Source organism: Pongo abelii, chromosome 13 (genome assembly GCF_028885655.2).
Source record: "Pongo abelii isolate AG06213 chromosome 13, NHGRI_mPonAbe1-v2.0_pri, whole genome shotgun sequence".
Classification (NCBI taxonomy): Eukaryota; Metazoa; Chordata; class Mammalia; order Primates; family Hominidae; genus Pongo; species Pongo abelii.
Genome location: NC_071998.2, coordinates 112208405 through 112224653, shown reverse-complemented (window position 1 = coordinate 112224653; position 16249 = coordinate 112208405). Strand labels below are relative to the sequence as shown.

General features: G+C 39.7%; 1 protein-coding gene across 4 annotated transcripts in view; it reads left to right on the top strand.

The window, feature by feature from the left end:
- The window catches only part of C5 (complement C5), a 127316-nt gene that overhangs the window by 106743 nt on the left and 4324 nt on the right, over positions 1-16249 (top strand). For all 4 annotated transcript variants that reach the window (XM_054520565.2, XM_024252854.3, XM_054520564.2 and 1 more), the window contains 9 exons: positions 903-965; positions 2648-2729; positions 3793-3850; positions 9146-9248; positions 9934-10008; positions 10125-10230; positions 11335-11418; positions 12559-12648; positions 15505-15588. In XM_054520565.2, coding sequence (XP_054376540.2) covers positions 903-965; positions 2648-2729; positions 3793-3850; positions 9146-9248; positions 9934-10008; positions 10125-10230; positions 11335-11418; positions 12559-12648; positions 15505-15588 — 745 coding nt within the window. The remainder of the gene's footprint in view (positions 1-902; positions 966-2647; positions 2730-3792; positions 3851-9145; positions 9249-9933; positions 10009-10124; positions 10231-11334; positions 11419-12558; positions 12649-15504; positions 15589-16249) is intronic.

Sequence of the window (16249 nt, the reverse complement as noted above, 5' to 3'; positions counted from 1 at the left end):
TCCAGCAAATGCTGCTATATTCTATCAGGGAGAACAAGAATGTTGACCTACTTTCCTACATTTACTAAAATTTGAAGGAAGGATTGAGAAACTTTAACATATGCCCAATCCCTCTTGCATTATTGTGCTAAGCAAAGGAAACGGGAGAGTTGGAGTAAAGGAAGTGCCAACTCCTCAGGCTCAAAATTATCTCTCCTCTACCTTCCACAAATTAGGGAGCATTTGGATGACAGAGTTTCCCTGGAGAGGAGAATGACTTAACTCCATTTATGTCTTCAGTTTCCTCCTAGCAGAGTGGGAAGAAGAGCAGCAGCAACTAAGGATTTGGCAGGCTCGAGTGGGGTGCTAGTGGTTTGGGGTGGGTACCAGGGGTTTCCACAAACAAAGGTGGTGACAAGTGGAAAAGATAAATCATCAAGAGATGGAAAAGGGGTGCAAAGGAGGATCTCAGAGAGGACCAAAGATAGATGCACCCACTTTCAAGTTATGTGGAGGTTCCCTGCTCTGGGTTCTAATGAAAACGATCTCCATTGGCACACAGGATGCTGATTCCTGAGCCAGGCACAGAAAGGAATTTATTCAGTTGACAAAAGGAGATGAAGATCCAGATTTACCATGGACATATGTAAATGAAAATGTAACCAGAAGTGACCTCTGACATGTTGCTTTTGTTGGTTCACTCAGGAGATCTCAGACATCTTATTTACATGTACAAGGGAAAGGGGAAATACCAGCCTTGTTTAGCACCTGCCATGGGCATAGGATTTTCAGTGTCTCATCCAGTTACTCTCAGAAGAGCTCTGAGAGAGGAGGCTGGTGGGTGTCAGCCCACTTTTCATAGCTCTGTCCTCCCTCCCTATCAAATGATGAAAGAAAGCATGGTTTCTCTATTATCTTTCCAGGTGCTTCTCAATGATGACCTCATTGTCAGTACAGGATTTGGCAGTGGCTTGGCTACAGTACATGTAAGTATTTAATTGATATCCAATAACGAGTTATGTGTCCATTTGTACTAGGTAACATAAAAGTTAGGAGCTTTGCCACAAAGTCACAGAAATCTGGGCTTGGGTAACCATGACTAAAGTGGGACTCACTTATGTAAATCTTTCTAGCAATCTTTGTAACTATCCTCACAATTTTTTTGAAAATAACAATGTTGGCCAGGCGCAGTGGCTCACGCCTGTAGTCCCAGCACTTTGGAAGGCCTAGGTGGGCGGACCACGAGGTCAGGAGATCAAGACCATCCTGGCTAACACGGTGAAACCCCATCTCTACTAAAAATACAAAAAATTGGCCAGGCATGGTGGTGAGCGCCGGTAGTCCCAGCTACTCAGAGGCTGAGGCAGGAGAATCGCTTGAACCCGGGAGGCAGAGGTTGCAGTGAGCCGAGATGGCACAACTGCACTTCAGCCTGGCGACAGAGCAAAACTCCATCTCACACACACACACAAAAATTTAATCCTTATACGTATACATTCTGTATACTTATAGAAATTATATATATTTATAGAGATATATAATTTTATGATTATATATGTGTATACGCATATGGCATATGGCATATGCGTATATACATATATATGTGTACATATGTGCATTGTATATATATGTTTTCTATCCCATCTCATTTATCCAGCATTTTGGGGGATTTATGTGTTATTCATAAAGACTTATTTCTTCATTTTAGCCACTTGGCAGTTGCAATTTTTTTTTCTTTTTTGTTTTTTGAGATGGAGTCTTGCTCTGTCGCTCAGGCTAGAGTGCAGTGGTGCGATCTTGGCTCACTGCAACCTCCGCCTCCCAGGTTCAAGCAATTCTCCTGCGTCAGCCTCCCAAGTAGGTGGGATTACAGGCACATGCCACTACGCCCGGCTAATTTTTGTATTTTTAGTAGAGACGGAGCTTCACCATGTTGACCAGGCTGGTCTCAAACTCCTGACCTCAAGTGATCCGTCCACCTTGAACTCCCAATGTGCTGGGATTATGGGCGTGAGCCACCATGCCCGGCTGGCAGGTGCAAATTTTTCTAGGCTGTTTAAGTATGTTCATGCATTCTTAAATTGCATGTTCTGAGCATAAATTAACATCCTATTAATAATTTTAATCACGCTCTTATCTTTAGTACATTAATTCCTTCAAGGACTGTTGTAAATTTATTTGGGGGAGCAGAGATTGTCCACTTTTCTTCCACTTCTGGTTGATGTCAATATATCTACTTCTGGCAGCACCTCTGCCCATTCATACACAGCTATAATTTGTTGTTTGCCATGATGGTGTGTGGCTGGAAGAAACCCACACTTCTTAGCCTTGTGGTGTTGTGTGTAAAATTAAAGTGGAAAGGTTCAAAACAAGAACCTTGGGAACTCTCCTGTAGAGTAAGGTGCCCAGGTTTGACTGCATGGAATTTAGACCAAGATTCTGACTGGCCAGAAGTCATTTTTTGCTTACTTTGGGCCTCTCAGGTTTAGATCATGGAGTTTGCTTAAAGTCCAGCTGCTGGAAAAATGAGTCACTAATGTACACCATTTGTGCTAGATTATGAAAATGATCCTTCAAGTATCCCATCTGCAGCAGCAGTGTTGCCATAATACCTTTTTCACTTTCCCACTTTAAATAGAATCTTCTTGCTTACTTGTCCCCAATGTAGGTAACAACTGTAGTTCACAAAACCAGTACCTCTGAGGAAGTTTGCAGCTTTTATTTGAAAATTGATCCTCAGGATATTGAAGGTAAAAACAGCAGGATTTACGCTGTAATTTTGGCTAAACATAAAGCATGTTTATAAATAGAGAGCTTCTCTGATTAGGAAAAATGTGCTTACTCAAAAAGCAAAATTTCTTAATCAAATACTTTAGCAGGTTGACATCCAAGTAAATATTACTTCCATTTTTTACAATAGATAAATCTTTTAATATAGTCGGAAGCTAATATTAAATAACAATAACTAAGCTAAATGTATTTGGTATCGATCAATAAATTGTTTTGACTGACTGTGTTACTTTTAAAGAGTGTAACTAGTTGTAAAGCCACATTAAGGTCTAATTCCAGAACTAGGAATTTCTGTTACTTTTGTGTTACCCTTCCAATCTGGGACCTTGAATTCTCTTATCACCCTGTTAGTTTTCCATCCCTTAGCCTTTCTGTATTCCAAGGGGTCCAGAAAATGAACATTTCTCTGCCTCCATCTTTAACTTAGTCTCTCCTGTACTTACCACCCTTTCTTTAAATGTACCCCCGACCCTTTTATTTAACCCAAGGCCCTCACATGCCTCTGCTGGTTGGTTCTCCCTTCCTGGTCCAAAAGCAAGTCCACTTGCACACTCCAGTCCTCCTCCTCTCCCCATTGCCTCCAGGGTCAGAATGAATGTTGCTGCCTCTGCCCTGATATTTTCCGTCTATTGCTCAGAAGCCTGTTCTACAGGAAACTTCCCAACTACCAGCAAATCAAGGCATCTGTTTTTCCTCCCTCCAACATCCCCCAAACATATTACCAATACATATTTATCTTTAATAATTTCTTCCTTAAATTATAAGTTATTTGAGAGCAATGAACTGTTAATTATTTAAAGACTTTAATTATTTAAATTAATTATTTAAAGACTTCCTGGTATTGTCAATAGCCATGAATTTCCATTAGAACCACTGAAAGTATCTAAACTTCCAAATCACAAATCATTTTTTAAGTGTGTTCAGAGATTTGCTCATTAATGATTCTGTTCTGACAGGTTCCAAAGCAGCTGAAAACAATTTACTCTTATATTTGTCTGTTTGCTTTCTTGTTTTATGTGCCAGCATCCCACTACAGAGGCTACGGAAACTCTGATTACAAACGCATAGTAGCATGTGCCAGGTGAGCCTATTTCCACAAAGGGGAGTATAGACTCCAAGTTCTCATTTTTCTTAACGTATTGTTTCTTTACATATTTTCAAATTTTGGTATGTCCAGAAGATACAAAATTGTTCAATTGTTTAAAAATGCAGAACATATATATTCTTAAATAACTACTTACCATAAAAAACAGCCTTGGTTTTGCTCATAATAGTTTTCTCTCTGTTTTGTCTTCTGATTCAAACAGTGTAATATTAATTTTTTCTGTCTTTCAGAGGGATAGAGATGTGATTTTAAAAAAATTAGGAAAAAAATATAAAAGATTCTCTCAAAAACAGCCCCTACTCTCTTAGAAAAATCACATTTACCTGACAAAATCCATTATCAGCTAGATTCTCAACTCAAGCTGCACATTGAAGTCAGCTGGAGAGCTCTTAGAGCTGTCCAAATGTCCCATGCTCCAGAGGTCATTCTAATGGTAGCCAGGGTTGAGAACCATTGATGTTAAACCCTCTCCCGACTAAATACAGAGGCCTCAATTGGCCACTGTATTAGTTTCCTGTTATTGCTAGGTAACAATTTATTGCAAATGTAATGGTTTAAACCAACACAGTTATACTATCTTGCAATTCTAGAGGTGAGAAGTCCTAAAATCAAGGAGTTGGGTAGGGCTGTATTCCTTCTGGAAGCTCTAGAATTTCTTTGCCTATTCCAGATTCTAGAGGCTACCTTTGTTCTTTGGCTTGTGGCCCCTCTCTGTCTTCAATACCAGTGTCACAGCATCTTCCAATCTCTCTCTGACTGTGACCCCTGCTTCCATCATCACACCTCCTTCTCTGACTCTCCTGCTTCCTTTCCTCATAAAGATTCTTGTCTTTACATTAGGCCTACACAAATAACCCCCTATCTCAAATCCTTAATTTAATCACATCTGTAAAGTTCTCTTTGCCACATAAGGTAACATATTCACAGGTTCACGAGATTAGGACATGGACACCCTTGGGGGCCATTATTCTGCTTATCACAGCCACCATCCTAAAACGTTTATGAAAGTGTAGGTTTTTCGCCCGGTACAGTGGCTCATACTGTAATCCCAGCACTTTGGGAGGCCAAGGAGAAGGATTGCTTGAGCCCAGGAGTTCAAGAACAGCCTGGGCACCATAGCCAGACCCCATCTCTACAGCAAATTTTAAAAATTAGTCAGACATGGTGGCACGCATCTGTAGTCCCAGCTACTCGGGAGGCTGAGACAGGAGGATTGCTTGAGCCCAGGAGGTTGAGGCTGCAGTGAGCTGTGACCATGCCACTGCACTCCAACCTGGACAAAAAATTGAGACCTTGTCTCCAAATAAAAAGAAGAAAAAGAAAAGAATATGTAGGTATTTGAAAATATGTATATACTTTTGGCTTTGGTGATCACACAGTGTGATCAGAGAGTGGTAGAGCCAGGACTGAAACACAGACTTCTTCCCTGTTCTTTCCATCACCCCTCAGTCCTTTCTATTGTGTTCTATTTTCTTAACTCTTGTATTGTCAATAACAGTGATATCTATGGATGGCATTTTGCTGATTTTACTTATAATCATGCACCCAGTGTGGATAACTTGGAAATTCAATAGTGTTGTGCAAAAGATGAGAGCTGAGAAGGACCTTAGGGATGATATCATAATCCTCTTGTTTTGGAAATGAAGAAGCTAAGACCCAAAGAGATATAAAGTCACCTGCCAAATGCTCACAGAGTTAGAGGCAGAGCCAGGGGCTCAAATCCCCAACCTCTGATGTTCAATCCAGTATCTAAACCACATCTTTTTTTTTTTTTTGAGATGGAGTTTCACTCTGTCTCCCAGGCTGGAGTGCAGTGGTGTGATCTCAGCTCACTACAACCTCCGCCTCTCAGGTTCAGGAGATTCTCCTTCCTCATCCTCCCGAGTAGCTGGGATTACAGGCACATGCCACCATGCCTGGCTAATTTTGTTACTTTTAGTAGGGATGGGGTTTCAGCATGTTGGCCAGGCTGGTCTTGAACTCCTGACCTCAGGTGATCCGCCCACCTCAGTCTCCCAAAGTGCTGGGATTACAAGCCTGAGCCACCACGCTCAGTCTAAACCACGTCTTTCAATCAGTGTAATCTAAGACCACTAATCCCAAGGAACAGCACATAGTTTCTCCCTGCCTCCCTCCCAGCTGTTTCCCAGTCTTCTGTATGTCCTAAGCCCAATTGCTTCTTAGGATTCCTTCACTATTCAGCCCTATTTCCTTCCTCATCAGCATTTCTTCCTTCCAGCATTTCCTACTTCCTTCTGTGGCCAGTCCCTCCTCTCTGTTCCCGTTCAAACATCTTTCCTCATTCCCTAACGTCTTTCCAGTAAGGTCACCCTTTCCCAGGCAGCTTCTTTCCTCCTAAATGCCATTCCTACCATTGGGCACCTACCAGCTGGGGAGGAGCGTGATCACCATTACCTTTAAATTTGTAACAGTTGTCAAAAGGAAGTGTAAGCAAACTTCTGGGCAGAGCTCAAATCAGTACCTGGGACCCTACAGGGAGGCATCTAGACTTGCTATAAAGAAGAGCTCTCTGATAGGGTGAGACACCTGTGGGATAGCCTCTGCCAGTAAGAACTCCAGGGACCTTCAGGAAATCAGTTTACTTCTCCGATCCTCTTCTATAAAGCAAAGATATTGCACTACCTTATCTCAAGTTTTCTGCCAGTTCTAATTGTCCACAATTCTGCCGTACAGAAAAAGGCTGTTATCAAAAATTCATTCATTTGACTTCATTGTCAGGAGGCCTAATTCCAGATTATCAATATACAAAAGAAAGCAAGGAGAAATGCAATCTTGATTAGTCTATCCTTTGGTTTTTACAAATTGGGGACAAAATGTTCCAGAAAGGCGGGTGGAATATGCTTTTGGCTCTGTTGACACTGAAGTTGGGTTGGGTAAATTCCAAAAGGAACTGTGTAGTACTTATTCATGTAAGAACTTCTTTGCCTTCAAATATTCTCTCTCCTGATTAAAAAATGCCAGCATGAAGTTTCTGTGTTCAGAGGGTTTCTTTCGTGTATTTACCTTTTTACAACCTCTCTGTTGTATTCCTAAGAAAAGAAAAAAAGGATTTCATTTCCCTCACAACAAAATGCCTTTGGGGAAGATTGCTGGTTTTGGCAGTAGGCAAAGGGCTTCTTGAAAGGAGGATTTCTGTTCCACCATTGAAACGGTCTCCATGGCAACCAGTCATCAAGGCTCCAGCAACCTTTTCATAGACACTCTCCACTCGGGAGGCCCTTTTCCATCCTGCTGACAAAGTGTTTGCATCTGTGAGCAAGAGTTCTCTGCTTCTACCCATCCAATTAGGGAGATGTTCAGATGTCACATTAGAGTTCCAAGTGTTTTATATTCTGTTCTAAATTGTTAATTTGGTGAAGAATAGGGTTAAATTTTTATGAGTCAGAGATTTTAGAATACTTTTCATTATTGTGGCAAATATTACATCTATAACTTCTGATGGGGACTGCTTTTATTTATTTATTTATTTATTTATTTTTGAGGCAGAGTCTTGCTCTGTTGCCCAGACTAGAGTGCCCAGACTAGTGTGATCTCAGCTCACTGCAACCTCTGCCTCCCAGCCTCAAGCAATTCTTAAGTAGCTGGGATTACAGGTATGAGCTACCACAGCCAGCTAATTTTTGTATTTTTAGTAGAGAAGAGGTTTCACCATGTTGGCCAGGCTGGTCTCGAACTCCTGGCTTCAGCTGATCTGACTCAGCCTCTCAAAGTGCTGGGATGACAGGTGTGAGCCACCGCACCCAGCTGGGACTGTATTATATATGCTCTATGAGGTGTCATTGAGGAAAAGATATGCCCTGACCCCTCACTAACTTGCTTAGTATCTCCTCTTCCATCAACATTCATACCTGTAGGTGAGATCAATTCATTTTCCCCCTTATGAAGCTGTCTTTTAATTTCTTCCTTTAATCCTGACTGCTCTCCCAAGCTTCACTCTCAAACATCCAGCTGCCTTTCAAGCATCTTGAGGTGAGGCTGGAACCTGAAATCAACTTTTACAGAACCACACTCTCTCTGTCCCTGCTCCAGCCTCAGCCCCGCCAGCCTGTCTCTTTTATGTCTTCTAACATTTCTTAATGGTAGCTCTAAGCCTCTGCCACCCAAAACCAAAGCCTGGGAATTATAAAGATAAATTTAAAACACAAGCTTATACTTCTTCACAGTTAATTTTACAAATAAGAAAATGAGCTTAGAAAGGGGAAATGATTTGTGGGAATCTCAGAACTGGAATAAACCCAAGTTTCCTGATTCTCCATTTCAGTATTCTTTTCTCTCTTACAAAACAAAAACAAAAACAAAACCCTCCCATTGTGCCCTTTTTGCATTTCTCCTTAACTTCCTACTAGCAGAATTCCTACTGAAAAGATAGTCCTTGAAACATTTTCTACATAAAGTAGCTATTATGGGAAATTTAGAAAATAGAGAAAAGCATGAAAAAGAAAAGAGATAATTGCTTATAATCTCACCATCCAAAGTAGCTACTAATATTTAGTGGGTTTTTTTTGTTTGTTTGTTTTTAAAGAGGGAGTCTCACTCTGTCTCCCAGGCTGAAGTGCAGTGGTATGATCTCGGCTCACTGCAACCTTCGCCTCCCAGGTTCAAGCAATTCTCCTGTAGCTAGGATTACAGGCGTGTCCCACCACGCCCGGCTAATTTTTTTTTTTTGTATTTTTAGTAAAGACGTAGTTTCACCATGTTAGCCAGGCTGGTCTTGAACTCCTGACCTCAAGTGATCCGCCTGTCTTGGCCTCCCAAAGTGCTGGGATTACAGGCATGAGCCACCGTGCCTGGCCTTAGTGTATTTTCTTCCAGCTTTTCCTGGACATATTCATTGAATCTCTTTTCAACATACAACTGATTTTTTCCTTGGAATATGCTTCATTAGAAAATGAACTAACGTGAGAATCCAAAGACCTGGATTCTTCTGCAGCTCTGCATGAATTAGCTGTGTGACCTTGAACCAGTGCCTTACTCTCATCCTGAGTTTCCCCAGCTAGTTAGCTTGGCGTGGATGACTTCTGTGTTCCAGTAGATTGGTCTATTGAGATTATTGATCAAGTGAGGAAAGAGAATAGATGACTCAAAGATCTCTTGCAACTCTAAAGTCAGAGATTTTAACACATACATTGTAGAAAAGCAAATAAATGGAGACCCAAATTTAAAAATTAAGGTCTACTGAGGAACACTGTCCTTTCTTAAAGAATCTTATTCACTTATTTATTACATTTTCTAACCTTTTTTTTATTTTAGCTACAAGCCCAGCAGGGAAGAATCATCATCTGGATCCTCTCATGCAGTGATGGACATCTCCTTGCCTACTGGAATCGGTGCAAATGAAGAAGACTTAAAAGCTGTATGTGTTTTCTTTTAAATCGTGTTGTGAATGCTTTGTTTTCTTTTCTGAATTATTTTATAGACAATTTTACTTTCTTTCATTTTAATATACCACTTTTATAGAATCACCCAGAATATTCTTTGTTTTTGTTTTTTTTTTTTTGGAGATGGATGGATTTTCACTCTTGTTGCCCAAGCTGGAGTGTGATGCAATCTTGGCTCACTGCAACCCCACCTCCTGGGTTCAAGCGATTCTCCTGCCTCAGCCTCCCGAGTAGCTGGGATTACAGGCATGCACCACCATGCCTGGCTAATTTTTTTGTATTTTTAGTAGAGACGAGGTTTCTCCATGTCAGTCAGGCTGGTCTCGAACTCCTGACGTCAGGGTGATCCACTGGCTTTGGCCTCCCAAACTGCTGGGATTACAGGCGTGAGCTACCAGGCCTGGCCAGAATATTCTTTTCAAAACATAATTAACCTAAGTTTTGATTTATCAAAGTGAAGCAGAAGCATACACTAGCATGCTCTGAAAAATATGAGTTTATATGCTAATGTGTTCAGACTTTTTCAAGAAGAGGAACTGCTCTTCCATTTCTTTGAATTACAGATCACATCCCTGCAATGTGACATCTCATCAACAGGTGAATGCATTTAAACAAAAAGATAATGAAATGAAATTCAAGCTTCTCTCTTTTCCCCCTTAGCTTGTGGAAGGGGTGGATCAACTATTCACTGATTACCAAATCAAAGACGGACATGTTATTCTGCAACTGAATTCGGTAAGCTCCACCTCCAACCATTTTTCCTTTACTATTACTATTCAAAATATACAGGCTAAAAGATTATAAATATCGTCTCTCCATCATTTCTTTAAATTCTTGAATTTGTTAAACAGATTCCCTCCCGTGATTTCCTTTGTGTACGATTCCGGATATTTGAACTCTTTGAAGTTGGGTTTCTTAGTCCTGCCACTTTCACAGTGTATGAATACCACAGACCAGGTAATCAACTCCATGCTAGCATTTCTTCAGAAGAATACTTTGTGTTCTTTCCAGAACATTTAGAAATCCACTAGAGTCCTGTAAATTTTATGTATTGCCTCTCTTAGAGACCACTCTTCATAAAAGTCCCAGTTTGAACTTTCAAACTACTGCATACAAAATATTGTACATAAACTACTTCTTGACATTGAGCAGACCATTTCACCTCAGTCCTCGGTTTCTTCATGTTTAAAATAACTGGATTAAAGTGCCTCCAACTTCAATATTCTTTGCCTCAGTTTTATCTATGGTGTTCACAGATAAATCGTATCTCTCCTTTTGAGAGAAATCAACTCAATCCCCCCAGAACAACTTCTAGCCCATCTATATTCTTGTTACACTTTGCAGATAGCTCTGTTATAGCAGCTGTCACATTGCATTCAATTATTTGTATGTCTTTCTCATCAACCCCAGGGTGTTTTCATTCTTGTGTCCCTAGTATCTAACGCAGCGTCGGGTATAGAATGTGAACTCAATAAATATTTATGAATGGGTGATCCCACATTTGACTATTCAGCCACTTTTGAGAATGTTATGTGGTTGGAGAGTTTATTGGTTCACAAGACAGATGACTCCACCTTGGGCAGTTCTACTTGTTAGAAAATTCTTAAAGTGAACCAAAACTCTGACACCCATTCATTCTAGTTTTATATTCTGAAATCACATAGAACATACATAGTCCCTCTTCCCCTTGAGATAGATATAAAGAGATACATAGATATATGCTTTTCTTCCCTTGTCCACCCTAAACAATTCCAACTCTTTCAAAAGATCCTCATGCAACATAATTTATTTTACTCTTACTTATAGAAGCATCAAATGTTTTATTTCTGAGAAACGAGTATTTCAAGCACAGAACTAAGCGAAAAAGGGGAGATCTTTCTGAGGGTAGCGGAACACTTCCCAGGACAGCCAATTCATAATTTCATCTCCCTGGGCCTTAGCTATAAAAAGAAGGGTTTAAAATAAGCAATCTCTGAGGCTCCATGTAAGAGACTTGCCAATTAGTAAATGTGTTGTTCTTCAATCAAACCACTTCTCTTAACCACACTTTTGTTGCCACAGATAAACAGTGTACCATGTTTTATAGCACTTCCAATATCAAAATTCAGAAAGTCTGTGAAGGAGCCGTGTGCAAGTGTGTAGAAGGTAAACTTTATTTAGCATATTTAGGCTGCATGCTTATTTAAAGCAGTCATTCATAACCTGAGGTTAATCTGGGGGACACTGTTTGGTAAACTGTTCTTTCTCAGAAGTAGAAATGCTATCTCAGCTAATTGAAAGCTAATGATTCCTTGAGCATTGTAAAACTGCATTTTCACAGTTCCTGAACAACCTGATAGTTCATGCTGTACAGAGGCAAGGAAACACCATCGAGAGGGTTGTTGGATATTAAAGGGGCAACATGATGTGAAATTTTACTTTCACCTAGTCTTTTTATCACATAGGACCAGAGGCTCAGCACTGAACCACTAGCTTCTGTTTCTTTTCTCTTATACTTCCCAGTTAATGAATTCTGTTTATTGTCCAGTTCCATTTAGTCTTTCCTAAATTGAAGAAAGCTTTCTTGGCCAAGGAAAAGATCCAGAACTCACCAGTAATCAACAGCTGGCTCCATGAGGGTCTCAGTTAGTTTTGGTTTTTTCAAAATCCTCAATATCTACACATTTTCTGGGTACTTATTGTGCCATTTTATAGCTATAAATCCGTCACATTATCGTTTTGGGTCCTTCAAAGGACTTCTGATTATACTCAAAATGGAAAAATTTCCCCCTTTCATCAAGGGAACCACATACATTTCTAACGACCTGAATGTGGAGTAGCCACCCAGTCTAACAATAAGTCTTATGCCAGGGGTGTCCAATCTTTTGGCTTCAGTGGGCCACATTGGAAGAATTGTCTTGGGCCATACATAAAATACACTAACACTAACAATAGCTAATGAGCTAAAACAAAAATCACAAGAAAAATCTCATAATATTTTAAGAAACTTTACGAATTTGTGTTGTGCTGCATTCAAAGCTGTCCTGGGCTGTGTGCAGCCCACGGGCCGTGGGTTAGACAAGCTTGTGACATGCTCAAGATTTTTTTTGTTTTTGTTTGTTTTGTTTTTGCTTTATGTAATGTTTCACTTTATGAAAGAAAAGAAAATGGGCAGGTCTTAGAAATCTGACATTTGTAAGGTTATATTGGGTTGTCTCTGGGCTCATGAGAAACCGTGTTTACTCCTAGAAAGAGTGTCTACTTCTTTCCGTTAACCTTATTTTTACCAATTTTCACAAAATCCAGCTGATTGTGGGCAAATGCAGAAAGAATTGGATCTGGCAATCTCTGCAGAGACAAGAAAACAAACAGCATGTAAACCAGAGATTGCATATGGTGAGTTCAAAAGTTCAATATAGCTCCTTTAAACACGAAATTTTATGAATACATGTTCAGTTAGAAAGATCAAAAACTTTATATAGTGATTATATGGATACAACATTCCATGTGATCCCCTGAAGGAAAATGCCATCGATTTTTAGCACTAACATGCAAAATTTTTATTCCTCAGCAAAGAAATGTGATTTTCATTATAAATAATAGAAGTGACATGTATACCCAGCCAGGATACTTTCCCGCAATAGAGCTTTTTCAATTACAGGCACTAAAACATAGTCAAAGGGAACTTCTGAGAAGCCACAGAGGTATAAGATTTCAATTCTGTACTCTTCCAATTGATAGACCAGAGGCAGAGGCAAAGGTGGTTTAGGGGGTTTGGTTTTTAAAAAATCTCTTCAGGGTAAATATATAAATACCAAATAATTTTTAATATATTCAAGATTGCAATCCATGTTTGAGACGCTCTCCATTTGAAAAAGCAAATCTCAGTCCTTCTAGTTGTCCAGAGCTTAGAGCTAAATTAGTGTTCAAGTACAGTTGTAGCCTTGTCTCAGTTCCTGATAAAATTAGCTCCTTTGTTTTCTATTCAGTTTTTGATGTTTATTGCTGGCATTTTTTGAGAGAGAGAGAGCATATTGTACACTATCTCAAATCATTTTTTTCATTTTGAAATTGGAAGGGTGGAGCTGGGCGCAATGGCTCATGCCTGTAATACCAGCACTTTGGGAGGCCGAGGTGGGTGGATCACCTGAGGTCAGGAGTCCAAGACCAGCCTGGGGTAAACATGGCAAAACCCTGTCTCTACTAAAAATACAAAAATTAGCCAAGCATAGTGGTGCATGCCTGTAATTCCAGCTACTCAGGAGGGTGAGACAGGAGAATCACTTGAACCCAGGAGGAGGAGCTTGCAGTGAGCCAGGATCATACAACTGCGCTCCAGCCTGGGCAACACAGCAAGACTTTGTCCCCCCCCACCAAAAAAAAAAAGAAAGAAAGAAATTTGAAGGGTGTTATTTATAGATTAAAAAAATAAGTACAGCCAATTTGGCACTTTGTGTTTAGCAACAGCTTCCATAGACAGTTTCTCATTGCAATGGAAAGGGTTCTCGTTCTTACGGAAACGGTCTCCTAAGAACTTCATGAGGGCTGGGTGCGGTGGCTCATGCCTGTAGTCCCAGCGCTTTGGGAGGCTGAGGCAGGTGGATCACTTTGAGCTCAGGGGTTCTAGACCAGCCTGGGCAACATGGCAAAACCCTGTCTCTACAAAAAATATAAAAATTAGCTGTGCATTGATGGCTCATGTCTGTAGCCCTAGCTACTTCGGAGGCTGAGGCAGGACGATCGCTTGAGCCTGGGAGGTGGAGATTGCAGTAAGCCATTGCACTCCAGCTTGAGTGACAGAGTGAGACCCTGTCAAAAAAAGTAACAGAGGATTATCACTATTTACCAGTGAAGAAACTGAGGCTCAGGGAGATTAAATAATTTGCTCAAGGTCATGCAGAAAGCAAGTAATAGAATTAAGATGCATCCTGATCTCCAGTATTTTTTCCATCGAAGTCTACTGAATTCTCTTAATAGTAATTCAGGCAACAGAATAAGTTTTGTATTATTAATAACATTTTTTTCCTTTGAATTTATCTTGATTTTGGAAAAAAAAAAAAAGCTAAAAAGCTGCCTGATTCAGCCTAGGCCCACTGCAGTTTGTTAAATACACGAAGACTTGAGAATACTATATTGTTTTAACAAACAAAAATTCCACTAAATTATTTCTTCCCTCCATTTTAGAACTATTTTAAATCTATTTTAACACAGAGAATAAATGCAATTTGGGTTTATTGTGTTGTTTCAAGAAAAGACTTAGCTGGCTTTTTCTGGACCACAAGCTATAACTGGAATAACAGAATAGAAACAAAATTAAGTAGTTCTATCTCTCTACCCAGGCCCACATAGTAAGTACATTGCCCATGTCCGTTATAAAGACTTATGAATCTGAAAGTCAGAACACTTTTCATGCATTTTAAGCCACTAATTTACATAGCCCCTGGTTCTGCCATGATGAGTTCACCTATCTATCTCTCAATCTGTCGATCTATATCTGGGATAGACTTAAAGACTTGAGGGATATCTAGAATGAACAAATCTTTTAGGTCACTAATTTCAAAACAAAAAATAGAAAGATCAAAAGCAAAAATAAAATAAATCTCTTCTGAGGCCACATAGAAAGAATGGGTCCCTTCAAGCTGGTCTTTCCAGACCTGAGGTCAAGCACATTATGCATCAAACATTGATGTCTGAATGAAGAGAAAACAGGATTGTGGGCAGCTCATGTTAGGTAGTTGCCAAGCAAGGGTGAATGAGAAAACAGAATCATCCTAAAAACCAAAGATTAAAGCCAGTGAAACTATGAGGAAGCAAAGCAAGGAACCAAGAAAGCTCACATGGTAGACCTGAATGAGAGATAAGCCCTCCTCTGTGGCCATGGAAAAGAGAATGAAGGGGTTCTTCAAAAGATGCCCATGGGCATGATTCCACTCATCTTAAAGGATCAGCCTCTGAACTTAACATCTAACAAAGGTTTATCTTGTTTGTTTGTTTTATGTGCTTCTGTTATTTTATTAAATATGTCTCTTATTCTAATCAGCCTCTTCTATAACATTGGCCAGGGCTAATGATTCTAATAGATTGAGAGATTGAATCAGACTGAGGGGATTGGGGAAGGCTTCTTGGAGGAAATAAGAACTATAATAGTTTGCCATGCTTCATTTCTCATGTTTGACAAATTCTGGCTTCTACTGGACATAGCATTAATAGTATTAAGACTGAATTGTTTCATTTTTGTTTGTCTTTTACCAGCTTATAAAGTTAGCATCACATCCATCACCGTAGAAAATGTTTTTGTCAAGTACAAGGCAACCCTTCTGGATATCTACAAAACTGGTGAGAATTCATTCATTCATTCGTTCTTTCATTCAACAACTATTTAGTACTGACTATGTGCCGCCAGGTATTATATTAGACACAGAAGATACAACTCAAATAAGACAGAGCTCCTGCCTTTTTAAAGCTTATATTCTACTTGGGGAGAAACATTTTTTAAAGATGTTCATATAAATATTTCTCATTGAATTCATTTTTCTCAAACTTCAGCAAAATTTTTTTTTAATTGTGTAATTGTCCAATTTCTTTTTCTTTCCAACTTTTATTTTAGGTTCAGGGGATACCTGTGCAAGTTTGTTACATGGGTAAATTGCATGTTGTGGGGGTTTGGTATATAGATCATTTTGTCACTCAGGTAATAAGCATAGTACCCAATGGGTAATTTTTCAATCCTCACCCTCTTCCCACCCTCTACCCTCAAGTAGGCTCTGCTGTCTAGTGTTCCCTTCTTTGTGTCCATGTGTACTCAGTGTTTAGTTCCCACTTATAAGTGAAAATATGTGATATTTGGTTTTCTGTTACTGTGTTAATTCACTTAGGATAGTGGCTTTATTTCTGGGTTCTGTAACCTGTTCCATTGGTCTACATGTCTTTTTTTGTATCAGTAACATGCTGCTTTGGTTACTGTGGCCTTGTAATATAGTTTGAAGTCAGGTAGTAG